The sequence below is a fragment of the Erithacus rubecula genome, assembly GCF_903797595.1.
Source record: "Erithacus rubecula genome assembly, chromosome: 6".
NCBI classification, from domain to species: Eukaryota; Metazoa; Chordata; class Aves; order Passeriformes; family Muscicapidae; genus Erithacus; species Erithacus rubecula.
The window spans coordinates 6447948-6467971 of NC_136688.1; the positions used below are offsets into that span (position 1 = coordinate 6447948).

The 20024-nt window shown below is 36.7% G+C and overlaps 1 protein-coding gene across 11 annotated transcripts in view; it reads left to right on the plus strand.

Moving 5' to 3' along the window:
* Positions 1-20024, plus strand: part of SOX6 (SRY-box transcription factor 6) — a 369092-nt gene that overhangs the window by 328320 nt on the left and 20748 nt on the right. For all 11 annotated transcript variants that reach the window (XM_079307926.1, XM_079307922.1, XM_079307919.1 and 8 more), the window contains one exon: positions 7913-8021. In XM_079307926.1, the coding sequence (XP_079164052.1) occupies positions 7913-8021 (109 nt within the window). The remainder of the gene's footprint in view (positions 1-7912; positions 8022-20024) is intronic.

Sequence of the window (20024 nt, forward strand, 5' to 3'; positions counted from 1 at the left end):
ATACTTGGTGAAAATTAGGCCATAACGTCCAACCACCTGCTAAATTATACTTAAATATATATATTTCTTTGTAATATTTAGCCTAGGAAAAAACCCTTTGTTTTGTCATATCTTTGCACTTTTATTCTTGTAAATCAAATGTTAGAAATTTAAATGAACCTTCCAAAGGTCCATAAGTAGCTATTGAACTGCTTCCATTAGTCACTTTATAGTACAGAAAAAAAAAAAACCAAGTCACAGTCCTGCTATTTCCTAGTAGAAGTGGATGTCAATCGTAATTTGTGTTTATTTTTGTCTGTCTCTCAAAAATGCACATGTATGTGTTTAATTAGAAGAAAATGTTGGGGTTTTTTCAATGGTTGCATTCAGATTCCTTCTAATTACAAGGTAGATTATAGATTTGATCTATACCATTTACCAGTTCTTCCTTAAATTTAGTGATGTTATAAAAGAAAATTAACTTCTCTCCCTAGAAGACTCCCAGTTAATCATCTGTGGAGTTGGTCAGGAGGGAAGGGAGCAGCAGAGAGGATGAGGGAATTTCTCTTTGACTCAACAGTTGCACTGTGGAACATGAGATTTGATTACCTTAGCATGTGTTACTACAAATGTTATTAACAGTCATAAAATTATCCATCTTTTTAAGGAACAAGTGACAGGCCAAGCTTTGGACTCTTTCTGACCCCTGGTGAATTCTACAGCATTCACACAGAATTATGCAGAGTGTAAAGTAGTAACTCCTTTTGTTTGCTTTTCATTTACCAGCTGCTAATTTAATTGATTGTCCTTTTGTTTTCCAAGGACTAGTCAGTGGTGGAACTTCACAGTTGGTGTGACTTTTTTTTTCCTTTTAATTCTTACCTTCTAGCCAGTGTGTCATTTTACTGTAGGCTGCTGCCTTGAGTTTGCTGCAGGAACAAAGAGTTAATGAGAATGGTCTCAGGCACTGCCATGCATCATGCCTTTGTACATGAATAAAAAGTTGGAAACCGCATGAAAGCAGTAGTTGGGTTACCACACAACTGGATATGCTTAAGTCTGAACGCTTCATAACTCTAACTACTGGGGAGTTGCAAACTTATAAATAACCTTGCAATTGGTTAAAACCATATTAAAACCATATGAACAAAGACATAAAGCATTTGGTTAAGGGGGCTCAGTAAATGCAGTAATCCTGTTGAAAGTAATCTAACCAGGGCAGATCCATAGCTTAGGAGTGCCTGCAAGCATGGCAATAGTTATGGAGATGGCAATATTTCACGTGCAGGAGGGCATAATATTCTCCTTAGGTGGAAATATTTGCTATCATTTCTTTTTTTTTCCTCTTTAAAAAAAAATAGTTTTGTATTGTTACCCTTCCTAGTAAAAGCAGGCTTCTGTGCACTGAAGTCTATAAACATCTTAGTATCTGCTGAATGCTCCTGATTATCAGAGAATTCATTTAAACCCTTCTTATTTATGTTCAAGATCGAGATGGCTACTGCTCACACTAGCTAGAAGCTCTTGGAATTCTGATCCTTAAAATCAGGCTTCCAAAATAATTAGCTGAAGACAGTGTTTGCAAGTAGGCTGTATGCACTGGCATTTACTTATCTGGGGATTTTTTTTTTTTTTTTTTTTTTTTTTTTGCTTTATCCCACTGGTTTCTAAACTAGAATTTTTTCCTAGACACTTTAAATTTTGATGAAATTACAATTCTCAATTTTGACTCCAGAACCTGGTTCTTAAAAGAAGCCTCATAATGTGACAATCACTGTGAAATTCTGTTTCTGAACAACTTTGGAGTATTTTCTGCTTGTTGTGGTCCTGCACATGTCACATTGTCACATGGAAGCCAGCTGAGGCTTGCCAGGCAGGCAAAGAAATTTTACTGTAAATTTCCTGTTATCTGCTTTTAACCTCTTACTTTTCAGTTATGCTCTAAGATGGAAGAATATATTTAAAAGGGGACCTAGTGGCTTCTCTCTCCCCACATCTTTTCAAGCAAGCTGTTTGCTTTGAGGCACTGCAATGTGATGCAAATCTATAGTCTGTCACAGGGATGCTGGTTCCTGCTGTACATTCAGCATGCTAAGATATTACTGGAACAGTTTATGAACAGCATAGGGGCCTTCAAAACCAGCAAAACCTTCAAAAGCAGCAGTATTTCAGGGTGAAAAATCACTCACTGTGCCTCTCTTGGTCCCTGAGATCATTGAATATTTTAGAGAAAAAATAGAGAAAGGGCAGGTTGTGTCAACATCCTAGATGTCAGCATATCCTTCAATCCTAAAACCTGTAAATCCTTGGAAGAGGTACACCTTGTATCTTGTAATATCTTAAAATAACAGCATTCCTACAGTAAGTTTGCCTGCTTTGCTAATTTAATTTTGCTGTTTTCTTGGAGCAGCTCCCAGTGCTGATATTGAAAATGAGTCCTAGGCATTCACCACAGTTCTGCAAAACCAAGGGCCATGCTTTTAATTGTAACAGTAGTGCCACTATTGTGTTTATCTCCTCTGTCATCCAAAGAATTCCAGCAGTTGCATGCCTGCACACCAGTAGGTTGATTGACATTGTTGTAATAAGGTTAATGTTTAAACTTCCCACCCGTAATAACTGAAATATCCAGAGATAAGGCTGAAAGTCAATTTGTAATTATCCCTGCTGTGCCAAGATGTTGCAAAAGATTCTAAGTGGAGGGTAATTTAACTTTTCAGTCCTAGTTGTTAAAAACTAGTAAGAAGAAGGTGAAAAGCTTGGGCATTTGTATCTTGAGTTTCCAGGGAGGGGAAAAAAGGAGTTGTAATTCCTCCTCGTTCAAACTGGGAATAATTTTTCTCTGTGTTCTACTGAAAATGTCCTTTTTATGTTTTGAATGCATTAGCTTGTTTGCTGGTTGTTTACTGTCCATGGTACATGAAGGGAATAGATCACAGTTAGCAAATAAGCTACTAGAACGTTTAGCATAGAATAATTCAATTGAAATACATTTCATGCATAAAGACAACACATGATAATTATTTGTAGTCATTCTAACTAAAGCACTGTCCCCAGAAGAAATAATATCCCTTCAGTCATATGTTCTGTGGCTTCTGTGAACAACCCATATTAATCTGATTTCTAGAAACTGGCTCTTTAAATTGATGTTGGGTAACTGGTTCCATGCTAGACTATTGAAATAAAGGTATTACATCATTGTCCAAACACGTCTACTTCAATAAAAGTATTTGTTTGCAAAAAAAGATATATATTTTAAATCTTTTACACAACGATCAGCATGCATGCCATTTTCCATTTCAGGCTAAGCATACATTTCAGATGTGGAAAGAGCAAGCATGCTGAAATAATTTGAGGCATGGGTATAGTCAGATCAGTCTTGGTAATCCAGAAGGGAGGGGTGCCCAGTGTATTATTACGTTTCATATATTATTTTTCAAGAGATGGATGCAATCAGTCATCTTCTCACATATGGTTTGAAAAAAAAAAAATTGTCTCGCTGGCAAGTAAACTGTTATTTAAGTACACAATCCACGGTACTACAGAAACAGTTTTGCCAAACTTGTCCAAGTATTCTCACATCCTTAAAGATGGTATAAATATCATTTATGGCAAGCCGTTTGCTTCAGACTATATGGAATGCCTTCCTGCTCCCCTGATCTAAGTGTCCCAGTTTGCATTATGGCCTTTATTGCTTCTGTTTGATGGAGTGATCAGTAAAAATTTAATGACACTATAAAATAATAAAAATGTCATTAATTTACCACGGATCCTGGATGCAGTGGTTGTAAAGTTACATTAATAAACAGAATATTTTTTACAACAAAAAGCATTGTTACGTGGGAACGTATAAATAACACACATAAATTTAAGAGCAATTTTACTGTTAGCACACACATTATTATGGAATAGCCAATAAGTGTATAAAACATAGTATATAAAATTTTATGAAAATATACTGTGCACATCAAAAATTCAGCTTTTATCTAAGTGCAGAGAAAAGCCATTATTGTGTGCTTACTGTTTCATTGCTGTTCTTTCACAAGATCACAATTTTATATTTGTTTCTCGTCATTTGAAGTTTGCAGCTTTGCCGAGGCAGGGGCTAAGGCTTCCTCTTGCTTTACTCCCTGCTTCACTGAATCATTCTTTTTACCTTCCACACGTGAAGAAAGAATTGATACTTTCTGGCAGAACGTGACGGAAAAGTTGCTAATTTAATGCAAAGCTAAAAATAATGCCAAAGGGGTTGCAAGGCTTGCTTGGCGACTCTGGAAATAAGGGATAACTATCTAGCAGTCTATCTGTCATCACTGGGGCTGCTCCATCACTGACTGTGATAATATGTGAATATGATGGATGCCACAGCCTTGTGGCTCATAACATTTAACATTCATCAGCTCTTACTAACGGGGGCTTTATAATTTAAATATCTTTATTTAATATGCAACATCTACCTCATACATCATAATTTCAAAGCACTTAGAGAACCAACAGTCCTGCAAGACAGTTGAGCAGACTTTAATTTTTTCAATAACTTCTACGTTTTCTGCATGTTTGTGACTGACAACGCATAAATAAGTGCCTAATCATATCACAGAATGGAAAATTAAGGTTTGGCTGCTAAGAAGGTTCTTTTTTTCTCTTCTTTTTCTCATTTTGAAGAAAGGATTATTTTTGCTGTGTGTTCAAAGCATAAAGAAGCACAAAGGACCTGATTCATGTTGGGAAGTGCTTTCAATTTCCTAATGCAAACTCCAACTGACTGTGGTGATCTTGTCATGAGAAAGGATTGTCAGTGTTGCATCCTAAAACTTTTTCGCTGAGATTTAAATGGAAAAACTCAAAGCAACTATACAGTACAAGCTCCATAGCCAGCACAAAAACAAGAAAAAAAAAAGTTCAAAATAGGGGTTCAAAAGTGCTTTTTGCAGGAGAGAAAACACCTGCACTGTCCCTAGCAGTGCACTTTATTACAAACTCACCAAAATTTGCTACTAATGGGGGTTAGGCAGGCAGCAACAGATCCAGTAGCTGATGTACATGTGTGCAGATGTAATGCATGTGTAGGTAACACATTTGTTCATGTATAACCATTTATTTTTAATGAAGATATGCCTTTTTTTTTTTTTTAATCTAGGAATATGAAGTAGAGAATCAATCTACCTCTCAGTCATACTTGGGGAAGCGTGTATACTTATAAAAGATTTTTAGTCTATTTTCTCTAGGATGAGTTCAAGATGGGAGCGAAGACAAATCCTACTAAAAAGATTTGAGCTTACTGGGACAAGTTTTTTCTCTTATAATAAATGTCATATGAATTTGTTGTATTTCATGGAACTATAAAGGCATCTACTAGATAAATGCATTTTTAGTATTGAGGAAGATTTTTCTTATTTTTTCAAGTTCTCTGAATTTGTGTAAAACCAATGCAAATATTGACCATTTTTTTTCTATCAGTATGATGATAATTTTCAGTAGAAAAAAGCAAGCAAAGGAATGGCTTTAAAAGGAATTTCAAAGACCTAAATATATCTACCTTTGTTAAAGCATCTCATGAATTAGGAGTGGGTTATAAAATAACTATAAATAAAGCTCCTTTGTTTGACAAGAGCAGGTATTTTTATGGCATAAGTGCTTTCATTTTAGTGTTTCTAAACCTTATCATGCAATTTTCCCTTTTCTCCTTCCATGTCAAAATATTGATATTCTTGCAGAAACATTTTTCTTTTTCTTTTTCTTTTCTTTCTTTTTTTTTTTTTTTTTTTTTTTTTTTTTTTTTTTTTTTTTTCTTTTTTTTTAATAACAGAACATTTTCTGGTAAAATCAAAGAGAATGAATGACTAGAAAGATATTCCAAATGTGCATATTGATATGTAGCTGGGTCTGTTGACTTTTATAGCAGAAAGGTATTTCTCCTTTTTTCTGAAACACACTTAAAGGTTGTTCTTCCAAGAATACTGCAGGTGCTATATTAATATCCTTAAGAAAAAGCTTTCAGTGCAAATATTTTGGAAAAGAAAATAAATGTGCCAAAAGCTGTTTTCTTAGCACTGATCTTTGTTTTTATCTCAACTGCAAATCAGCCCTTTGCAATGGAACACGGTATCCTTGATAAACTTATTTTTCATTCTCTCTACCAGTAAGACAGATCCCATCTTGATGATTAAGGTGTATTGTTACATTGCACAACACTTTTCAGTAAAATATCAGGCCTCTGGTATTGTAGTGCCTTTCTGCAGTCAAATTTTATTGTAACTCTTCCTTTTCTCTCGAGTTCCTTTGTGTATGCAAGCTCCTTCATCAACCACGGATCTCACAGCAGAAAATAAGTGAAGTAATTAACCAAGTATAAAATGCAGAGTTATTTTGTCTGACAACTGGGAGATTCTGAGGAACTTTTTGAAATGCATTTAGTACCTGAAATGCCTCAGCTGCATGTTGTGGCAAATCCAGTGTCAGACTGAGCTTTCTTTTCCTCTGCAAATTAAACAGAGAATAATTTTAAAAATCCATGGCTGAAGGAACCAAAAGCATGAGGAATCAAAACAATTTCTCACTTTTCCTAGTGGAGTTTCATGGCTGAAACACAATGACAATAGAAAAATAATAATATTGGAAAGCAGAAGCAGTTGGAAGTGGAGCAAATGAGGAGTCAAGGCCATGTTTTGTCTTGAAGAACACTTCCAAGTTTCTACCATCTTTTAGGAGAGAATCTCCCAATGTTTTCTCCTCATGTCATGTATGCACAGCACAGAACTAGGTCATTGAACAATAGTCTGAACAGCAGTCAGCACTCTACTTCTGCATAATGCATTAAGTATAACATGGAGAAACTGTTCCTAGAGCTGAAAGCTGGTATTTCACGTCTGTAAATTCAAGCTGACATGACATTTAATATTGTTTCATAGTAATGAACAACAAGGTTTCATTCATTCACAAGTACAACATAATGCCAAGTTTAATCTGAAGAGGTAACAACAAGGCAAGGGGGAAAACATGCTATGTTCCTTCAAATGAGAGTGCTAAATTAATGATAACCATTGAACACTTTGCCACTGATACACAGCACTACAGAGACCACTATTGAGAGACAATATTACACTGCCTTTGGAGTGCCCTTGTCCAGGGTTAACACATAAAATACCTTTCAGTTTCCTCTTTCTGGTTCCAGGTTTCCTACGGAGGTCTCCAGCTCTCAAAAGCTTTCTGTTTTTTCTGGGAGTGGGCATTCTTTTTCCTTTTTTTTCTTTTTTCCATTTTTTGTCTTCTTAAGTTCCCTTTTCACTGAGGTACAACTTAAATTTCTAGATTAAATAATATTGGTTCTGTCCTCTATTATTCCTTACTTCAAATATTTGTCTTTGAAAATATCTGCATAAAATTCAGACTTGTGTTTTCACAGAGGTATGAATGCAAACTTAAATCTCAGAGTGGGGAAAAATTGCTTTTTTTTTTTTTCATTGAAATACCAGTGCATTTTAATACAAACTCCTCTTTCAGCTTCTGAATTTTCATGTTTCCCAAATGTTGATTGTCTTTTTCAGTTTAAGTTGGAAAATAAGTGGAAAGGCAAAGTGAGCAGCATCGATCAGCACTGTGTGCTGCCAAGAGTGTTTTGTATTTGCATGTACAATCGTTTATGCATTATGGCACTGCAGATCAAAATAATCTCAAACTTTCTGTATATGTTTCACATTTAAAACTGATTTTCATAAATGCAAACATTCAGAATCTGTAAAAAAAAAAAAAAAAAAAAAAAAAAAAAAAAACAGGAAAAAAAATTGTCCCTGAGCTAAAATTCTAATTAGATGCATTCATTATTTGTTCAGATTTGAAAAATAAGGCATGTATTGATGCATACCCATATGCACTAGCATATAATGAGAACTATCCTATATGGAGCATTAAGAGTCCTTCTGTTCTTTTCCAGGAGAGAACAAGGTTTGAAAATTTAGGCCCACAGTTAACAGGGAAACCCAATGAAGATGGAAAAATTGGCCCCGGTGTCATCGATCTTACAAGGCCAGAAGATGCAGAAGGTGAGTTGCAATTTTGACCATGGGTTATTGAGCACTGCACCACAGGATGAGATGGCTGAAATAGTGCCAGTGTCATAAGCACTGCCTATGCTACATTCCAGGGTAACACTTGATTGATTTCTGACTGAATTTGTGAGATTTCAGTGAGTCCATCACAAAGTGTGGAGACTGTGAAGCCCTTTTAGTCCTTCTTCAACACAGCTGTCATTCCCCAAAGCAGCTGCCAAATAAGTGTTTACATTTTATACTCTTAATACAATTTTAGGAGATATTGAGAAAATTATTTCAGGAAGGATACATTTTCCCCATGTTTTTAGTGTTAGCAGCTTTGAAGAAGGTTATAGCATTTTCAGAAATCTGCCCATGGTGCACCACCTATTCAAGATTTAGCAAGCAGAATTCTATTCATAGGCAGCCATCAAATGATAATGGAAAAATACTTCACATTTTCTGTATGAAAAGGTCTTTTATGTTATATAAGCCTTCACTGCACTCATTTCAGTGAGAGTTTTATATCCATATATATATATCTATATGTATATATGTTTCAAGCCCCAGGTGGAAGCCAGTGTTTATCAGGATGAGTTGAGTCTCTGGCAGGACTACCATGGAAGTGGATGTCACTGGGATCTTCTCTACCCTATGGTACATTAGAGGAGCACATGTGCTTATATAGGAACCCTACCTATCAGATGATTATTGCACTATTCTGATAGAATATTATGCAGGATTTTATCCCCTCAATTTGCTTCTGTTTGAGAATAATGTTGATGTTTTTAAACTGAAATTTTAGTTATGGCTTAGGAAGTTTAAAACACCTCTGAATTTTTCCATTAATATCCAAACATCTGACAGATCCAAGATCTTCTTTTTTTTCTTGGATCAAAATAATAGGATCAGTAAACTTAAGGGAGCTATTATTTATGAGCTTCATTTATTCATCCTTAGTACAATTTGACTGGCCACAGTTATATCCTGTGTAAACAGAAAAATAGCAAACAGAATGTAGGTAAAAATTACCTTTCAGATGGCTGTTTGGCAATGATTCTTTTTCTTCTAGAAAAAGGGAATCAGGACTTTGCAAAGCACTTTTTGACCAGTCAGTTGTTTATAAAGTGCTTTATAAAGAAACATTCATCCAGCAGCAACATTTCATATTTCAACACATTGAAGAATAATTTTTTGGTCAGTTTGGGTGAAAAGTTGCAAGGGGATATTTACAGATGTGTATCTGTGACTGGTTTAGATGACATCAAGCCTCTGACCCCATTGTTGATTTAGCTAATTCCCTTCAATTCATCCATTCTCTTCCTGGTATCCTTAATTTAGTATCTTGATACCCCTTGTGGCACTGACAGCCTCCCCTGTTGCTGGATAGTGCAGAGTGAAGCTTTGCCACATGTAACCCAAGCTACAGTGATGTGTGCCAGTTTAAGGACAGTGTGCATGTCTTTCTAGAGCTACTGGGGCACTTTGAGGCATGGTGCCTTGCCACATTAGAAATCCGAGTTCATGAATGGATTCAGATTTCCAGAATTTGTTCAGCAGCCAAGAGATATCTCTGGAAAAGAGATGCTGGGTGCATGGCACTGCTGATCTGAAAAAAAAACATTGGCAGGAGTTCTAAACTGAGCTGCTTGTTTGTCCTTCTCATTGTAGACAAGGTGAATTTAGATGTTAGCTGGGTGAAATAAAAAGACATTCAAAATATAGCCTGAGTTTCGCCCCTTATATTTGGCAAGCTGGCTAAGAGATGGCACTTCCAGCCTAACATAATTTACAGTGGAATTGACAGTGCATTGCAAACAGTGCTGCTGAAATATCAGCAATTAAACTGTGGTCCCTGATCTACTGTGCCATGCTACAGACTCTGCCCAGATTCTAGTTATCATGAAACTATGACAGATCTTTCTAGGTTTGTCAGTGTTTTTTATATGTGATCCTATTTTGTTCTTCCAAACTTCAGCCCTGGATTACTATGAAGCTTGACAGTTTGTTCTTTAGAATCATAGAATCATTTCATTTGGAAAAGACCCTTAGTATTATCAAGTCCACCATGAATCCATGCCCCTGAGTGCTACATCTTTTGAATACCTTCAGGGCTGGTGCCTCAGCCACTTCTCTGGTCAGCATGCTCCAATGCTTGACAACTTTTTCAGTGAAGGAATGTTTTCCTTATATTAAATCTAAACCTCCCCTGGCACAACTTGAGGACATTTCCTCTTGTCCTATTGCTTCTTCCTTGCAAAAAGAAACAAAAATAAACAAACAAAAATCCCCACCCTCTGGAGCCTCCTTTCATGTTACTATACTGAGTGATAAGGTCCTGTCTGAGCCTCTTTTTCTCCAGGCTAAACAACCCCAGCTCCATCAGCCTCTCCTCATCAAACTTGTGCTCCACATCTTTCACCAGCTTTGTTTCACTTCTTCCACCCCCTCTAAGAATGCCTTGCTGCATTTCATTGTGTTGCCACAGTCACAATCTCAGCTGGATGTCAAAGGTTCCTAATAGGCACAGTCATGTTCTTCAAAGGCTTCGTGTGTTTCACACCTTCCTTTCTCTATTGTCATTTCTACTTTAAATCTTTCTTTTTTCGGTTTTTTTTTTTTTTTTTTTTTTTTTTTTCAGATACTATTTGAATGCAGGCTGCTGTGGGAAACTTTAGCTAAAATTTCTGTGGTTTTATGTGTGCTTTTACACATACAAAACAGAGAATAGAGATTTCTGAAGTGGCATATTGATAGCCAACTTTTGATGCCCTGTCTTTCCTTGTCAGAAGTACATTCAGATCTCTGAGGCCCAGGTGCAGATGTGACAGAGTGAGTGGATGACTGTTAGATCTGCCAGGTTGTTCTACTCTCATCACCAGGATTTTAGGACTTCACTACATTTAGAGTAGATATTAACGATTTGCAGAGCGTTCTTTTAAAAGGGTGGTGGGGGCAGGTGTAAGGGTGGGGCAGTGGTGTGGTAGATTTTTTTCTGAGCTAAGGATTCCAAATTTAGTCCCACTTCTGGCTATAAACTGAGTGTGGAAGTGCAGTTTCACTCCCTGCCTACCTGCACACCTGCATTTTTTATAGGAAACTAAAGTGTGCAGAGACAGTGCATGTGTGTCCATCCCAACAGGCATTTGAGATAGACCAGATCTGGGAAGTGCTCCTGATTCCCATAGTTTTGACACAACATTTAAGGTTCATGTAATTTGTTAGAAGACATATCAGCAGACTTCTGTTTTATGGAATTCCTTTGTAACAGAATTTAGCAATGATTTCTCTCTACTCCTTACATCTTTTCTATAACATATGGTGGTGATCTGAGTTTGACATGATCAGAACCATGTTTTACTGTAATTTTAGGAGTGCTTGTGGTATTGACTCATTGACCAGAAGCTGAAGCTACAGGTATTTTTTTAAGTAAAAAATTATAAGTATTGAAATTCTTTAAACTTAGAAATTAGACAAATATGAAATAGTATAGAGTATTTTTTTTAGCTTATTGTCCCTGTCCAGTGTGTGAAAACCTTTTTAAGATTAATTAAAGGTAAGATTTAATTAATGGTTTTAAATTGCTCTTTCAGGGGTAGGAAGTTGTCTTCAAAGTTTGTATTGCTCACAGTGAGCTAACAGTCATCTGAATGGAGGCCTGAAAATCATTAGCAAGAGTTCTATATTAAATATGACATAAACCAATATTTCTATTACTTCCTTAGCCACCAGCAGGACTGAGCTAACTATATTAAAAATCATGCTCAAAATGTATTTAAAACATTGCCACTCACTGTGACACCATTGATGAATAATCCACAGCTGTTAGACTTGTATCATTACCTGAAATCCCAGTTGCCATGTTAAAATATGTGATACATTTGTAGTTAGCAAAATTCAAAAACATTATTTGAAAGCCTCATAAATGTTTGGTGAATGGTATCCAAAATTATGAACAACAGCCAATTAGAGAACTAAACAAGGATTTCCCCCCCCACCCAAAAAAAAAAAAAAAAGAAAAACCCAACATTTTAAAGGAAACATAATTCTTTCTGTAGGTGGCTTCATAATTTTGAGCATTTGAGGTTGTCAGTACTGAAATGTAGCTAACAGGGATGGACACACCAAGACAGATTTGAATGTAGCTGTAGCTAAACCCTCTCTTGAACAGGACTGACAGTCATAGGCAAGCCCTGTTTAAATTCCAGGTCAGAAAACCTATGTGATACTAAAATATTTCGCATACTAAATACTAAAGTATCTCAGTTATTGAGAATATTGGACGATGAGCATAAATTTTTTTTGTTCAGGTTCTAGAAAAAGATTTTCCTTTCACAGATGCTCACTTTTGGGAGATGGTGCTGCTTCTTTTGCATTGTAAAATGTGCTCAATTTTTATGCATCCTTCTGTTTTGGTGGCTGTGGTCAAATTATTTGGAAATTTTTAGGAAGTGTGTTAAGATTTTGTTTTCTAATAGATAGAAATCTGCAGGGTGGACCTAATCTTCCTGTTGACAATTACTGATTTTACCTTAGCTCAGGTTGCATTGTGGTTTCCTTCAGCAGTCATATTCAGGGGTTCAAATTCCATCAAACCTGATCTTCATTTTTACCAAAGAATTGGATCTATTAAAATGAAATTTTCTTGATTGAATCCTAGACTCAGAACAAAACATCTGAATGTCCTTCTTTTGCCACTATTTCACAGTGGGATTTTGTAAAAGAGAAAAAACTTACCTGTGTCTGGTTTTCCTTAGTGAAAATGAGATGCATTGCAAAACTAAATTAATTTTTAGAAAGCAAATAGAAATAGATGAAATTGACTTATTAGTACATAACATTTAGTTCCATGTTCATTCATGTTGATATTTTAGAATCAGGGGCTTGTGAATTAAACATTTGGCCTCACAGTTTGCCATTTGGAAAAAAAAGAGTTCTGGGTCCTGTTTTGATGTTTTCATTCACATTTTCCACACTGTAGTTCTCTTGATTCTGTAAACCTTGTGTTTAGCACTTGCTGCTTCTTTTTTTGATACTATTCTACCAGTGTGTGCTAAGCATGGACCTGAAAGGTACAGGTCCATGTCTGCTAGTTTAGACAGGAACAGTTTTAAATAATATGGTGAGATCTGCCTGTCTGTTTTGTATCTGTGTATTTATTTGTCCATGAATTAGACTGATGAGATTTTTCAAAGTCTCCCAGAGGATAACTTTTTCTATGAAACCTAGCTGTAAAGTCAATTCTTAGAGTCTTCAGCATGGGATTGGCACTAGCCCATCTCCTTAAATTAATTGATTTAGTGTCTGAGTCCTTAGTGCTGTGTCTCCCTTTCAGTGATTGCTGTCTCTTACTTCAACTTGTAAACTCCTTGGGTTAAAGACTATGGTTTTCTATATATCAAATCATGGTTTGATATGACACAGATTTAAGCTTTATCTGTGTGTTCCTGGTATCTTTGAACCATGCTCCAAGCAAACTAAACTTACAAGCCAGTTGAAAACTGGATAACCATTGGTAATTGACTGGTTCCAGTAATAAGGCCTAGCTTAATGTTATAGATTCTAGTTCAGTTTTTGGTCTGAACCTGATTTTGAACCTCAGTTCAGGCTTGGAGGAACATGGGAGAAACAGGAGAAAACCGAGCACCAGGCTGAGGAAAAACTGCCACCAATTTCTGTCCATCTCTCAAAGTGTTGTTTCCTCCCTCCCTGGCAGGAGAGCAGACATCATGAGCACTGCCTGGGCTTTGCACCCCTATTAGGTGAATTATTAAAGGAGCACCTCTACCACGTCCTCAAAGCCTGAACAGCCTCATACACCCAATAGCAAATAATTGCTTATACAAAAGGGTGAGGGTTTCTCCTGCACTTCAAAAAAGGTTGGCTTTGAGCAGCTGAAGAGGCAGGTGAAAGGGAACCATACATTTTCAGGCAGATCAGCCTTGGCAGGCTGCCACGACGATCCAAAGCTGTGAGGTAACCTGTTTAACACCCTCCTGTGCAGAGGTGTAAACAGCAGGTAGCACAGGCAGGGTGAAGCATCACCCACTTTTGTGACAGTGCTTCGTAAATACCGGAGGAAAGAATTCCTCTCCACGCCAGAATTTGTCGTGCATAAATATTTGTAATAGTTGCTATGGCAGTTGAGAGGAGAAAGATGAAAATCAGAAAACAGTGAAAGCTGTCTGAAAACAAAGAAATCTATCCAGAGAGTAAGCTCAAGTACTGGAATTTTTATTGCCCTGAATTCTTGTTACAGGCCTTTGATTGCAAAAACACCACCCCAAAACTAAAAAACCCCAAAACAATCCAAATCCAGTAATTGTATCTTTATATTTAAAGATAAAATAACTTCTTATATTAATAAGCCCAGATGCTAAAATGTGGCCTTCATTAATTGTAGTTGCCGTTTTTAACATCCGTGAATCTGATTGTGCCTGATACTTGAGTGATTATCCTTAAATTTTCCAGAGTAACTCCTAACAGATAGGAATCTGGGATGAAGTACTTAGGCATGGTATTTCAGTTGTGCTGGATGAGATCTGGTGCTTCAGCCCTCGAGTAACTCAACAACTGCAGGTGGGATAGGAATAAGATGCCTTTGAGAACCACCCCATCACTTTCTGATGGCAACCACTTTGTGCATCTCATTGTTTCCAGCATCCCCATAACATTTTAGAGAGGAAACTGAAAAACCTGTGCTGGGAGTGTGTGGACTGATCTTTCCTTAGCATTGAAACTTATTCCTTTCAAGACACTAATATTTAACATACAGCATGCTTCTCATTTTCAGAATAACAAATCTGAGTATCCTTCACAGCTGTTAACTTTTCATTTTCAGCTGTCTTACGTATCTTTTCCTTACTGCTAAATATGAGGCTTTCTTGTCTGACATTTCCAAGCTACAAGAATTCCAAGATAGACTAGTATCTTTATTTTTTTAAAAAAATTGCACTTAGGATTTTTGATGTTGTACAATCAACCACTTTTACAATGCCCTGAGTTTTACATAGGGGTGCCTATTAGCACAGTTATAACTTAGAGCCTTTCACAATTTCCATTATATAGTAAAACATTATTTTCAGGAATTTAGAAGGTGGCTGTAAAAAGCATTGTGGGCTGCAGTTTTACACAGAAAATCTTTGCCCATGAGAAAATTATTGTCATAAATGCTGAAAGCATCAGTCAGTATGTGTAGCTATTTTTAGGTGGACTGACTGAAAAATTAAATATAGTAATTCAGTGGTTTAAGACATTTTTTCACACTCATGTGCAGCCACCAGGTGTAAAACACCCTGTGGTCCTGCTTCTTTGAGGATTTCTTGGTAGTGCTCCAATATGACAAAAGAAGCTTGAAACTCCATAAAATTTCCAGGCACAATTGAATTTTCAGTTGATGGAGAAAGCCACCATTATATCATACTGAGTGAAGGAGGGAGGAATCTTGCCCTCCTTCCTTAAATCCTTGGGCACAGGGAGTGGAGCAGAAATATGAATACACTAAGGAAAGAACCTCATATATTCTGGCTAAGCATGAGCAATTGGTACAGATTCAAACAAGCCCTCTTTGTACAACTGTCTATTTTTCTAAGTCTAAAACACGAACCATTTTCTCCTTCAGTAGCCTCAGTATCTCAGAAATAGAAAAATGTTTAGGAGCATTTGCCTTTCTTCCATGTAGATATGCAAAGTGTCTAAGCAAGTGCCTGGTGAAGAATGTGGTAGCAAGGGGAAAATATTTCCTTAATTTGTACTTTGATTTAATTTCACAGGATAAGTGGTCCAAAGAGTGTGTAGTGTGAGCATTGCAGCATCTTCATAAATTCTGCAAATAATAAATGATTGTGTATGCAATTTGGCAGGGGTGGTTTCATAGGAATTAAAAAAAAAAAAAAAAGGAAAGAATGATTTGCAAATTTTCATGTAAGCCCCTATTTCATGGCAAACACTATGTATTTTATCCAAAGCAGATAAATGTGGTTTCATATTCAGACATATGCCATTGTCATATTTGCAAAAACATCTTCCTGGTTTTGCTCACAAATCCCAAATGCCCAGGACTACCTTACTTAAAAAATTAGCCTGAAGAGCAGCTCATGCTGCTTTTGCTTCTTTCTCTTCATATTGCTTACTAATTTTACTTACTAACATTATCAGTTGTTGTAATATCAGCACCCCATGTGAAAGCCAAGAGGAGATGGCATATGTATATCCTAGTCCCAGTTCCTTGCTAATTACTGATATGACCAGTGAAAACAGCCAGCACTGGATGGAAGGAATTAGTTGCATTGATACAAAAAATGATGTTGCATCATTCAGAAAGTGACAAATTATTGAAGACTGAATGCAGGAAATGGGTCACTCAAGCAGTGGCTGCAACACTTTTTAAAATATTTTGCTAAGTATTCTGCATTTCTTAATATCACGTAATTTGAGGGAGGTGGTTTTGTAAAATCCTCTCCCATTGTTGAATATAATTCCCTTTTACAAACTACATTGTACTTAGGCTTTTAAAAATCATTGTTTTGGCAAAGAACATGTGAGCAAGCAATGAACAGTGTTCAGCCACACCTTGAACAATGCATCCATCACATATGAAGTCAGGCTGCCTTCTTTCTCTGTCCTTAATTCCTGTCTGTCATTTCTCCATCTTAAAACAAAACAAAGCATTGACTGAAGTATGAATGGATAACTATGGCCCTTGTTCAAACAGGACTTTTTTCAACAGAAAAGCTTTTAAGCATGACTGAAGACTGTAGAATTAGGCCCTGTGTTTTAAATTAATGTTGTGTTTTCTGGATGTTCTAGGTGACACTCATGTCATGAGAAACTTGAAATGATGTGAATAACAGCTACTCTGGCAGTAAGGCTGTTACTTTTATGGAAACATTTTAATGTAAAATAGATTAGTGCATTCTTCTTTGTATTGCTTTGACTTTGAATGTGATTAATATAGTAACAATAATTGCTTAGCTGGTAGACCAGCTGTTTTTTTCTGAAAAATAAAATCAAATCCATAGATCTTGTCAGATACCTAACAATAATTGTTAGTATTTTTTCTCTTGGACCGGGCTGTTTCATCCATGATTTTCCTTCCTGTGGGCCTCTATTTTCCTCAACTGAGTATGAAATAAAACATCAAAGGGAAACAACAACAATATTTGTGGATCGTATAATGTAGATTATTGTTAGATCTGATGACTGGCAATGCCTTATTTCTGGCATCATTACTTAGGCTGAAGAACTTTCAACTTAAATATGACTCATATTTCTCTTCTATCAATAACATTAATGTCAGAATGGGGTTGTTAGCATTTAATTAATTATCTGTGAAGGGTCTTGAAGTCTGCAAGTGGCACATGATTGAAAAATATGATGACACTTAAACACCTCCCCAAATTTATAGTAGAGGCTGCTTCTTCTTCCCAATTTCTCTATAGTTGTTTCATGGATCTTTGCAGAGTAACTCTTATATTAGAGCACATGTGTGACTATGTCAGCCACCAGGAGCTAAAGTCAAACCCTAATTAATTCAGTTAATATCCCATGTAATTTAAAGCATCATTCTATTGTTTTAGCTACAGTCCATGCCAAGTTTCCATGAGGGTTAGGTTTGCCATAGAATGTGGTCAAGAAATCTAAACTGTTTGTGTAAGCCATCAAGCAAGTAGCTGCATTTAGCAGTTTTAATTCATTTAAACAGCACAGATTTGGGCACGGCTGGCTGTGGAGCATGGATGTGCTAGCAGCTTATTTAGAATTATTGTTTTGGTATTTATTAGGGCACAGCAAACAATTCAGCTTTAAAGACTGGTGAGCAAACTGGTGGAGCTGAGAACAGTTGCTTTGATTTCACACGCAGCAGATATTCCACTCTTAATTTTAACTTTAGACTTTCAAATGGGGAAAGATGTATATGCAGGTTGTGAGTATGGCTGTGAAAACTGGTGCTGTGCTTTAATTGAGATTAAGTATTTTGCTTGCATATGTAAAACAAATGTACTAAAAAAAGTAAACTCGCTGCCACCAAAACTGAAAACAAGGCACTCTGGAAAATATATGCTGATATATAACTGGCTAGAATTTCCTTCATTTTGCAAAGCCACGAGCCACATGCATCAGCTCACCACAAAGTCATTAGGTCTTTTTAAACTCAGATGAAAAACATTAACAAATACCACAAAAGGCTTTAGTATGGCCCCTTTGTTCATTCACATATGGCAGTTTATAACTCCTGCACCACTTGGGTCGTGTGTTTGTTTAAGCTGCCTCCATCAGGCCAGCCCTGAAAGAACAAAAGACATCTTGAGCGATCCTAAGCAGGAAATGGGCTAATCTAAACATGGCTTGTGACACTATAAGTAGAATAGAAAGGGGAGGGATTGATTAGTCATTAATGTCCAATTGACTCCATATGGATGTTGCAATAATAAGGCCTTTTTCAGTGCAGTAGCGGAGTTATTGAATTAGAGGTTTATGTTTCCTCAGAGCTGACCTTAGGGAATTCCCGGTTGGTTCTTCTTGTTGATGTTTTAAAGAGAATGGAGTCTCTTAGCAGGGAATAGAGAAGTGTTGCTTGGATGTAGCTAACCTGTGCTACAGTAGATTCCCACCTCTTAGTGCATTTCAGAGCCTTTGAGGGTGAAAAAATTTAGAGGCTATTTAAATATTGCAGTATTTCATGAATTGCTTGTGGCTTTCCCAGTTTTGCTCCCCATTCATTCACTGACATACAGCCTGTGAGAAATGTTCAATGCTCAAATTGCAGCTGAATAATATTTGTTTGGAACAAAAGCTGCCTGACAAACACAACATTTGTGTCACCCCTGTTCCAAACCTAGCCATGTTTCCAAGTGGGTTTTTTGCCAGTGATGACAAGACATGCCAGAAAAGACAACAGTTCATGGGGTATCCCTTTATGTTGCCTCTCTTGCTGATAATAAAGAATGAAAAATTCTGAATGGTGTTGGAGATGAAGAAATAAGAGACAGGCAAAGGGCAAAACAGATAAATGCTACTCTACAACTGTTACATGTCACTGAGATTACAGTGAAGTATTAGTAATTCTTGTAACTTTCCCTAGAATTGATAACCCAAAATATTAGCTAAATGACTATTCTTATGTTCTGGGCTTGCCAAAGCTGCTCATTCCATTCTGTTCTTTCCATATTTGTCTTTTCCTATTTGATTTTAAATACTGCTATATGTTTCACAAAGGCTGCATTTGTCTGTACAAAATCAGGTTAAGAGCAGCACTGGGGGCTGCCAAGACAGTTTTTGATTCTCCTTGTTTTTTGGCATGTCCATGTTTATGAGTAACCCAACTCTTGCATTAAAGAGTGACTCCTGTTTGCATGTTTATCAGGTTCTGGTCTCTGCAGTGCTAGTTGCTTTACCACAGGCAGGGCCAGATATTTTGGAGGTCACAATCAGTCTTTTCCAAACAAGGCAAATATGTCACCTCAGCTTAAAGAATAACTGATGATGGGAGCTTTACTACTAACCAGGGATTTTCATACCAGGAACCTAGAAAGATTGTCTTTATTTCTGTATATCCTGTTCTGGTGTGTGTCCATGGAGGAAGACCTGCAGTATATGCTCTAGATTAGCCAGATTCATTATCTGGGGGGAAGTCAGGGGAAATGTTTGGCTTCAAACATGAATCAATGGCCATAGTGTGAAGAGTAATTAAGGAATAACAGGGTCACTGATAAAAATCACTTTCTTTTTGCCGTAACTTCTTTTCTCTCTTTTCCTCATCTTTTTCTCAGCCTGTTTTTGCTCCTCTCTATCCCATCTATTTTTGTTTGTTTTCTGCTAACACATAGAGGCCCAATCTTAGGTTTTGTTGTAGATGATGTGCAAAAGGTAAGGTAAACCCACATCCCAGTAAAGACAGGATGATTAACCAAGATTTCAGGAAGCATGCTGAGGGATCATGCCTGTCCTAAAATTAATTTCATTAGTGAATGTAAGAAACCCATATAAAGGCAGGAATAAATAAATAAACAATGT